This window comes from Pundamilia nyererei, unplaced genomic scaffold (assembly GCF_000239375.1).
Source record: "Pundamilia nyererei isolate P.nyererei 1_Seehausen unplaced genomic scaffold, PunNye1.0 scaffold00027, whole genome shotgun sequence".
NCBI lineage: Eukaryota > Metazoa > Chordata > Actinopteri > Cichliformes > Cichlidae > Pundamilia > Pundamilia nyererei.
The window spans coordinates 2,062,850-2,073,437 of record NW_005187428.1 but is presented as its reverse complement, the minus strand read 5'-3'; the positions used below and the strand labels follow the sequence as shown (position 1 = coordinate 2,073,437).

The following is a 10,588-nucleotide window of genomic DNA, read 5'->3' as shown; positions in this document are numbered from 1 at the left end:
CAAGCTATAACTTTCTTTTTGTAGCTGCTTGTGGGGTCTCGCTTTAAGGCTTCGTAGGTATTGTTGTCACTGAGGAGAGTAGTGATCTTTGTGTGGTAATCCGTTGTGTTTAGGACCACGGTGCACCTTCCCTTATCAGCTGGTAATATAGTGATGTTGTGGTCTTTGCTCAGGGATTCATCTGCATCTAAAGGACAAAGGTCACTCTTTCGAGGATGCCAATGTTCACATTTTGGACAGAGAGGACAGATGGTTTGAAAGAGGAGTGAAAGAAGCCATTTACGTCCACTGTGAGCGACCATCTTTGAACAGAGGCGGTGGTTTACGACACCAGCTGTCTGCCATCTACAATCCAGTTTTGAGATCCCTTCCCAGACGCCTTAACGACCACTCACACCCTGGGCCATCTGACCTCAGGAAATCACATGATAGGGTGGGGCCAGATTTCACAATGAGCTCACCCGAAACCCTGGCTGATTGTGACCCACACCCGCTTTCACACCTTGGCTCATGTGATTAGGTAGAGGATCATCAGGGGGTCCTTTGTCCCTCTTTGGGGGGAAACTCCCACTGGGTTTATATCTGGGACTCTCCACCATTTGACCCTTAGAACTGAAGAAGCTTCTCAGATGAGAGGTGAAACGTCTTCAAGCAAGAAGTCCAGACGCTTTTCTTTCCAAGCTCCTTACACAATTTTGCACCGGAGGTTTTCGTAAAGCTTATATTTTGGTATTTCCGTTGACCCGTACAATAGATTTGCATGTTAGCTAAATATTTACTTTCCTGTAACATTTAGATTTAACATTTAACGTTTAAATTTAACATTTAGATTTAAATATAATATTTAAATTTAACAGTTAGATTTAAATACATTTAGATTTAACATTTAGATTTAAATATAATATTTAGATTTAACATTTAGATTTAAATTTAATATTTAGATTTAACATTTAGATTTAAATATAATATTTAGATTTAACATTTAGATTTAACATTTAAAATTGTGTTTTAAATATGAAAAGTTACAAATATTTTACTAAATGTTGTAAAAAAAATGACTCGAAAAAACATGTTTTTGTAAGGTTTTGAGCTAAATGTGGAAAAATGTTGATGTTAATTTCAGCATGTTTCACTTTACAAACGGTGCCCCATACTCCTCTGGTGACCTCTAATCTAATTCACTGTGTTTAGCCTCTATAGACACTTGAGCACTTTCAAACATCACGTGAACGCATCGATTGGATTGGAAGCACTTGTGAGACTGAGACCGGTCCGTGTGGGTCAATGATCTCTAGAGGTGTGATGCTGGGGAGGCGTGGCTCCCCCAGCTGCGTGTTATTGGTGGCCGAACTGTAAACGGCCCAGAGTGGTACCTCAGAGAGCGGCGCGCAGGACTCACTGCAGCCAAGTCCCGCTGATGCGCGATGCCTCGTTTTACTGTACACATTCGAGATGAGTGGCTGTCAGTGCCCTGCCGGGACACTTCCAAAACCATCCAGTGGCTCGGACAGGAAGCGCTTAAACGTTACATAAAGAACAAACCGGACAACGGCGGCATCACGGCTGTGAAAGACATACGTTTTGTTGTGCGCAGGTGCCAGGGTTTGGGTCTGCTGGACGCGGATGACACCATCGAAGATGTACTGGAGGATAACGACTTTGTCGAGCTTGGTAATAACTTTCTACACGAAGAATGCATATATTAAAAATGTGTGGTGCAACACATTTAAAAGACGTTGACGATGGTTTACCTTTAACTCTGCTTCAGTGATGCGTAATTGTGTATAATAAGTAATTTACTTTAAATATAACTACTGTGTGAACCAAGGGGGGAATGCACACATTGTGATTTATTTTCCTGTGCATTTCAGCTATTGAAGGAGATACCATGTCTCCTGACTTTATTCCGTGTGAACCGGGAGTTTCTCATCTGTATCCTTAAACTTGTTGGATATTTGTGCCATAGCAGCTGTAGTAGGTGCTGTAGTGTGCACTAAAAACGATTCAATCTTTTTTTAATGCCATTTTTTCTTCACATACTGTTTTAATTTCGGGTTAAAATTGTCCTTGTGGGAAATTATAATTAATCTGAGAGTGACACTACAGTTTGCCAAATGTTATCCTTAATTAAGTTTGTCAACTAGCACAGCAGCATACAAAGAGCCTGAAGAGGTAAGTGTATTTTCCGATAAAATTGAAAACATATTCATATCATATTAACTAACTCCGTGAAACGTGAAACTCTCTGTCCAGTATATTTCTTTGGATGGCAACAGCCTGACGTCAACAGATCTCATCAACTTAGGCCGAGGACTCTACAAGATAAAGGTAATGATCAACAAACCTCTTTTGTTGTCCGTAACTGCTCCGTTGTAATCTTTTACTCGATCCAATGTCTCCCTTTATCATTGTTTTTTAGCTGACTCCTGAGGCAGAAAGAAAGGTTGTGCAATCCAGAGAGCTTTTGGACACCATTGTCAAAGAAAACAAAGGTTAAAATACAGTGATTCAGTGCAAATGAGCTTAATTTAAACTGGCTAAATTACAGTATCTGGAAAAATAGGAGACTTTGTGTGTTCAGTTCCCTATGTGTGTTCTCCCTGCAGTTGTCTATGGGATCACAACGGGTTTTGGCAAATTTGCCCGAACTGTCATTCCTGTCAGCAAACTCAAGTAGAGTTTTTAAGTTGTCCTTAAATACATTTTACGATCTATTTCTGGTCTTTGTAATCACCCACACAGAGCCCTTTTTGTTTGTTGACTGATGCCATGCACTTTTCGTTCCACAGGGAGCTCCAGGAAAACTTGGTGCGCTCACACTCAGCAGGTGATGACACTCTTTGTGACGCATATATGTTGATTTTAATGTTTTCAGGCCCTCTGTACGTCAATCATCTTAATCAGAGTTATGCTGTGACGCATAGGTGTGGGGAACCCGTTAAGCCCAGAGAGGACCCGCATGTTGCTCGCTTTGAGGATCAATGTTTTGGCCAAAGGGCACAGTGGTGTTTCTCTTGAAACCCTCCAGGCCATGATCCAGGCCTTTAACGGTAAGCTTCAAACCAGTTAGCTGATGTGAGATATCAGCTTCAGTAAACTGTGGATAACTTTATTTAAGGACAGGGGTAGGACAGCTGTCATAGGACTTACTTTTGTCTCTATAACTTTGTCCCCTCAGCCTCCTGCCTCTCCTTTGTCCCTGAAAAGGGAACAGTAGGTGCTAGTGGTGACCTGGCACCCCTCTCTCACCTGGCCCTCGGACTCATGGGAGAGGGAAAAATGTGGTCTCCCACAAGCGGATGGGCTGATGCCAAATACGTAAGCTCAGAGTGACTTTTCTGGAGTTGTAAAACAAGAGGGCAACTACTATCGTAGGAAAACGTGTCTCTTGTTTACAAGAGTGAAAGGTTTCAGGGTGCAAATGGAAACATTGTTTGCTTTCTGATGACCCTGGACTTTTTACATGTTTTTCATCTTTCATTCCTGACCAGGTCCTGGAGGCACATGGACTCAAGCCAATATCACTAAAACCTAAAGAGGTAATGTTCAAAAAAAAGAAAAGCTCATCTATTTGATTTGTCTGCACTGTTGTGATTTGACCCAGAGTCCACTGATAACAGATTTTGAAGTATAAACTGCATTTGCATCATAAATATACAATAAAATACATATTAGGCCAAATATATGGAATTAAAATAATTTTAGCAAAATAAAAGGTAATATGAGGGTTAACTTGTAAAAATAATGACGCTGTAAAAAAATCCTTAAAAAAATTATCTTTGCAAAATCCCTTCATTTTGTTTATATTTACATTTTACACACCTACTCAAATTTTTTCTTCTTTTGCAATTGGGGTTGTACACCCATCTCAATCTCTGGGATTCCCTAACAGGGTCTGGCTCTGATCAATGGGACACAGATGATTACCTCTCTAGGGGCAGAGGCCGTGGAGCGAGCCCAGGCGATTGCCCAGCAGGCAGATATTATTGCTGCTCTCACCCTGGAGGTGCTAAAGGGAACCACCAAGGCCTTTGACAGTGGTGCGCAGAAGCTATAAACCCGAAGAAAACCAGAAACTAGATGAAATTATTTACCTCCAATTGTATAACTGCACTACATGTCATCCATCCTTATTCAATTCCTGGTCTCCTCCCACAGACATCCATGCACTGCGGCCACATCCGGGGCAAATAGAGGTGGCTCAACGCTTCCGCTCACTGTTGGACTCTGATCACCACCCATCCCAGATTGCAGGTTTGATGAACATCAAACAGTATTCATGTAAAGTTCTGATCATTGCATTTTACGTTTGTGTGCCTTCCTCCTCCCGAAAACTTGTTTGCATATTAGAAATGCTCTTACCACTGGCAGTGGTTTCAGAGTTGCACCACTTCAAGATGAGATGCATGAGTTGCTGGGGGTGCATTTGCCGACAGGCATTAATGGAGTATAGCCTTCTAATATTATGCAGCCTTAAATATGCTGTGTTTAATGAGTGTCATTTTGTTCTGGTGTGTTCTTACAGAGAGCCACAGGTTCTGTGACAGAGTCCAGGATGCCTACACCATGCGGTGCTGTCCTCAGGTAACCCCAAGTTTATTTATAAATCCCCAAATCACAGGTTTCTCCCACAGCGTTTTAAAGCTTCTGCAACTTCTAGATGGGAAAGGGAAAACTTCTCACGTGCTAGATAGTGGGTCTACCACATAGAAAGCAGATATGGAGCTGCAGCAAAACTATGTTTGAGCATCGTACATCTCTTTCTGAGTGTTGTGTCCTCTCTCTGCTCGCAGGTTCATGGAATTGCCAATGACACAATTGCATTTGTCCAGAATATCATCAACACAGAAATCAACAGTGCCACTGACAACCCTGTATCCTTTTCTGTCTTTCAAACTAGAGGAAAAGACTGATCTATGAAATTTAGCCAGTTTGGTCTCAAGTCTGATAACTGAAGTTGGATCTGCCACAAACTGCACACAGGATTTTACTGGAAATCAGTTAATTTTGTCTTAACGGTCTCACCAGATGGTATTTGCAGAAAGAGGTGAGACCATTTCAGGTGGGAATTTCCATGGGGAATACCCAGCTAAGGTATGTAGTAATAAGATAGTTTGTTTCGGTTCGCTTTAGATTTGATTCTTCTTTCTTAAACAACTGTTTTCTTTCTCATAGGCTCTGGATTTTTTAGCCATTGCAGTCCACGAGCTGGCTTCAATCAGCGAAAGGAGGATCGAGAGGTTGTGTAACCCCTCTCTGAGTGAGCTGCCTGCCTTCCTCGTCAACGAGGGTGGACTCAACTCAGGCTTCATGATTGCCCACTGCACTGCAGCCGCCTTAGGTTTGTGTGAAAAACATGAAGTAACATATAATCTCCTACTAAATTATTCCAATTTCAATGAGATTATGATAACATTATTTACTAAACAGGCTTTGATATTGAATATTACACTTCAGAGTGCATTTTTTAATAAAAGATCTAATGTTACAAATTTGTAGGGTTTTTTTTCTTTTCTTTTTACCCAATATTTGAGCAGGAGCACTGACGTTAATCTCAACTCTTTCACGCTGTTCAGTTTCAGAAAACAAAGTTTTGTGTCACCCATCGTCTGTGGACTCTTTGTCTACTAGTGCTGCCACGGAGGACCACGTGTCTATGGGAGGATGGGCTGCTAGGAAGGCCCTGAGGGTAATAGAGCATGTGGAGCAAGGTAAGGTATAGCATTGTTAAATTATGTACACCTCACAAGTACTGGGTTGGCTTAATTCTTTGTGCCACAGATTCATCAAGGAGCTGGAAACATTCCTCATACTATCATGACAGGCGCTGCCGATTTGTCTCCACATCCATCACGTAAATCTCCTGCTCCATCACATCCCAAATGTGCTCTGTTGGATTTAAATCTGGTGACTGTGAAGCAAATTCACTGTCATGTCTAAGAAGCCACTTTGAGATTATCTGAGCTTTGTGTCTATCTTCTGATGTAAGAAGCATTTAAAAGATGAACAATATGTAAGATTTGGTGTTTAAACAATGCTCAGTTGGTATGAAATGGTTCAAAGTGCACCAAAAAACGTTCCCTGCACCACTCCATCACCACAACCCTGAGCTGTTGATAAAAGGCAGGATGGATCCACGGTTTCATGTTGTTTATGCCAAAATCTGACCCTACCAGTCATAAGGATCTAACGTTTGCAGTAGAAATCAAGACTCATCAGACCAGGCAACATTTTTCCAGTTTTATGTGGTCCAAGTTTTTTTTTCCTTGTGAAAACTGTACCCTTAGTTTCCTGTTGTTAGCTGACATAGATGGCACCTGAGTGGTCTTCTGTTAATGTAGGCCATCTGCTTTAAAGTGTGATTTGTTGTGTTTCTAATGAGTAGCAACAGTATTTGAGTTACAGTTTCCTTCGTATCAGCTCAAAGCAGTCTGGTCACTCTACTGTGATCTTTGGCATTAAGAAGGCATTTTCACCCAGAGAACTGCCACTCACTGGATATTTTTTGGAAAATTCTTTCTAAACCCTAGAGATGATTATTTGGGAAAATCCCCAGTAGATTAGCGGTTTCTGAAATACTTGGGACAGTCCATCTGGTGCCAACAACCATGCCATGTTCACTTAAATCATCTTTCTTCCACATTCAGATGCTCAGTTTGAACTTCAGTTGGCTGTCTTGATCATGTCTCATGCCTAAATGCACTGAGTTGCTAACATGTGACTGGGTGATTAGACATTTGTGCTAACGAGCAACTGAGCAGGTGTTCCTAACAACGTGATTCTGTGATTATGTATAATAATCAATAGATTTATGGTGGGGAGTCCTAAAATTCCAATAAAACTCTATACAGACAACAAATAAGTGAGTAAAATGATTAATCTGTTCCATAGTTCTGCTGCATTACCACTATCAGATTTACAAATAACCAACTGTTTTTACTGTAACTCTTTGAAAACAACAAGCGTCCCTGAATCAAAGAGACTAACCGGTCAGTTTCCGCTGCTTCTGTTGCAAAAAGTGCAAAGGTCGCTGCTGAAAACCATGCCAGTGTACACCGACAAGACAAAACCGCAGGTTACTGGGCGGATACAGAGGTTAACCTTAAACCAACAGGTTTTAAAAAACAGATAAATGATTAAACTATCATCAAATATAATTTATCTCTGTGCTTAAAATTCTTTTCTCCGTCTTTTGAAAAAATATTGAGAAAAAAAATCCACAGTTCTTGTAAGTCATGGTATAAACTAAAGGCTCAATCAGCAGTAAAAACCCATAGATGGCTTTCAATTGGCTGTGATCTATGTTATTTAATGTTTTCAATATTTATTACTAAAATGAGAGATATATTTTTGGAATTTGGCCAAACTGAATTGATACTTCCTGTTACCAGTCCTCGCTATAGAGCTGCTGGCCGCATGTCAGGGCATCGAGTTCCTCCGCCCACTCCGTACCACCACTCCACTGGAGAAGGTCTATGAACTTGTTCGCAGCGTGGTCAAGTAAGTCAAACAGATGCGGCCAAGGTACAAAATTTTGAGCCTGTTGAAACTATATACCTAATAGTTAATATTTACCCGTTGTTCCACTTTCTCCTTTTACTCTCCTGCCGTTAAACAGACCGTGGATTAAAGACAGATTCATGTCGCCTGATATCGAAGCGGTTCATCGCCTGCTACTTGATCAAAAGGCAAGTTCTAAAAAGTTGTTCAGTGCACGTGCTCCACGTGGCATGTCGTTAAATGTGCTTATATTTTCAACCCAGGTGTGGAATGTGGCCAAACCTTACATTGAGAAGTACCAGACAGAGTACATCCCCGAGTCCCGCCCCGTCTCTCCCACTGCCTTTTCCCTGGACTCTCCGGCCTCCCCCAGGAAGCGTGTTCGCCACGAATGAAAGCACACGCCAAACAAGTTTTTTTTTTTTTTTTGGCAATTACTTCAGTCACAAAAAAACAAAGATCCTACACAGTGATCTTGGTCAACACCACAGTTAGTCAAAAGTGTGTGGCCATTATCTGAGACCAACTGGAGCAGAATGGGAGAAACGGATCCTTACGCGTCACTGTGACACTTCACTGATAAGAGCGGTGTGCAGGCTCTTTCTTTCTTGCATCTGAGTTTGTTGGATTTGTGAATTTTCTATTCCCATTAAAGAATTGTTAGAAAGTCACCCAAACCTCAGGAGATGTGATTTCAGGATGCTGTATTCTTATGTCCCTTGAAGACTAAATGTACACACTGACTTCTCTCACGAGCTTATGAACTGGCTATTCTACATACAGAATATTATGCAAGCAACTACTGACCCTGTGCACGAGAAAATGCTAACTTCCTGGTTTGAGACCGGATGTAGGGTTGTACATTTCCGGTAGCTTTACTTTGCGGTCAATCGCTACTGCGAAGATATACAAAATCATGTCCAAAACTCGAAAACGGAAAGATCGCATTAAGTTACAAAGAGCAGAAGGTGGGAACACTCACCGCTGTTGTGTCATAAAAAATCGAATGATCAATTTTGACGTTTAAAGAGTTTAGATCGATCAGTTGTTTACATCACTCAACACAAGCAGAACTGCATTACTGCAGAAGACACATCGTCCACATTCAGAAGCACATCTCTGTATAGTGACTGGTCTTATGATTTAAACAGGCAAATGTTCAGCATTCAAACTACAGGTGAAGAATCGGTAAACCAGATGTTTCCCCCGTTATGTCGAGATCAGCTAGTCAAGTACACACCTACACAGCATGTTAACAAACCGTGAAAAAACTGAATGATTGCTGGTAAAGGTTTCTACACATTAGCATTTACGAAGGGTATGTTGTGATTTACCTTCAAAATTACAGCGGTCCCTCACTATAACACGGTTCACCTTCTACCTCACTGTTTCGCAGATTTTTTAGTGCAAGTTTTCATGCTTTTTTACATCACAATGTGTCCTGCGTCCTGATCGCTGCAGACGATCTCCTCCGTGACGTCTCTCCTGTACAGTACAGAATCGCTGCATCGATCACTAGCAGTGTGACTCTGAAGTGCAGTGGATGTCGACGAAACGTTTTGCACTGTCAAAAAATAAAATTGGCTACTTGATTTCACCTATCGCTGGTTATTTTTTAGAACATAACACCCGCGATAAACGAGGGACAGCTGAGAAATATAACATTTGAATCCCTTTTCTCTTTTGCTCTGAGGCACAGGGAAAAATTATCGACAAGTTGATGAACATCATTTACTGATATATTGGGTAAATGCCCAATACATCTATAGAAATGTAAATCGCCGCTTGATTCATTCATTTGCTTAACTTGTTTTGGACCGTAAACAGGTCGTGAATAGGACACCGGAAACAAAGCTCCCCACAGGAGTTTCCGCACCGGAAGTAGCATATGCTAACGTGCACATAGTCAATTGGGTTTAACTTGTGTATACTGCACCTTACCCTGATGTACATTCCACTTGTTTATATCTAAACTTTTTTGTCCCTTTTTAAACGTGCCTAATTGACTCTTTATTGTCACATGATTTCTTCTTGTACAATTTTCAAGTCATAATTATCTTAGCACAACCTGTGATTTTGCTGATGTATTTTAAATCCTATTTAATTGTCATTAATATATTTCCAGCTTAACATAATTAAAGTTTTTAAGCGTTCCTATTCTCATCCATTTAGGTCATGTTGTGTGAATAATGTTCCTTATACTATTATCAGGGACAGAGAGGCAAATTTGTAGAAATATATCTCAAAAATCAATCAAACCTGACCGTTTTCAGTGAAGTAACACAAAATTAGTAAATGTGCCAGTGATTTCCAGCCTCTCATCAGCATACCCTGAGAATAACATGGTAATTAGTTTGGAGGTGGCGCTACATTTGTCCTGTCTTTGTGTGTGTTGAACTTCAGCAAAGTTAGGTTGGCAGAAGCTTCCTTACCCAGTTAAACAGCACCTACCCGGCTGGACAGCTGCTCCACCACCTTGAGGTGCCAAAAGGAAGAGCCTGTGGAAAATAAAGCAGAAGGTCTGCAGTCAATAAACTCAAAGGTTGCACAAACAGCTCAGGACAAGATAGCAGCACAGGAGCAGAAATCTAACATGCACAGAGGCGGTTCAACGTTAGAAAAAATGCTATAGCTCTACAATTATAGATTCAGTTTAACATATATGCACTCATTCCATTCCTTACTTTACCAGCCAGAGTGAGGCAGAGCTGGGGCACATTTCAGTAAGAGGTGGGGTATGCCTTATCACAGGGGTGAGACAGATTAGCAGGACAAGAACTGAAAGAAGCTTACAGAATAATAGCATACTAACATTAATTGCATGGACGATTACAAAGGCATTCTCAGCAATCTCACCTTGCAGTTTTAAAGCATTAATGCTTTATTGCTTTTCCAGTGCGCCACCTCTCCACCAAGGTTCATTAAATTTGGCTTAGGAGTTTCACAGTAATCTTGCTGAACAACTGAACTGATCGCATTCCTCTGTCAATGAAAGATGAATGAGCACACGTTTAAATTAAACAGTACAAAAACGACTGACCATATGTCAAAACATTTACTGAGAAGTAAAAAAAAAAAAAATCATGTC

At 40.9% G+C, this 10,588-nt stretch overlaps 1 protein-coding gene across 1 annotated transcript; it reads left to right on the top strand.

Annotated features, from left to right (window-relative positions):
- Positions 1-1,387: 1,387 nt before the first annotated feature.
- Positions 1,388-8,071, top strand: hal (histidine ammonia-lyase). Its single transcript, XM_005728100.1, has 20 exons — positions 1,388-1,671; positions 1,872-1,932; positions 2,145-2,172; positions 2,254-2,328; positions 2,420-2,492; positions 2,607-2,673; positions 2,790-2,827; positions 2,925-3,050; positions 3,179-3,318; positions 3,492-3,539; positions 3,893-4,040; positions 4,159-4,254; positions 4,526-4,584; positions 4,794-4,874; positions 5,029-5,094; positions 5,176-5,341; positions 5,577-5,711; positions 7,392-7,500; positions 7,619-7,688; positions 7,764-8,071. Exons 1-20 carry the CDS (start codon positions 1,425-1,427, stop codon positions 7,893-7,895), a joined length of 1,965 nt encoding a protein of 654 aa, XP_005728157.1. The 5' UTR covers positions 1,388-1,424; the 3' UTR covers positions 7,896-8,071.
- The last annotated feature ends 2,517 nt before the right edge of the window (positions 8,072-10,588 follow it).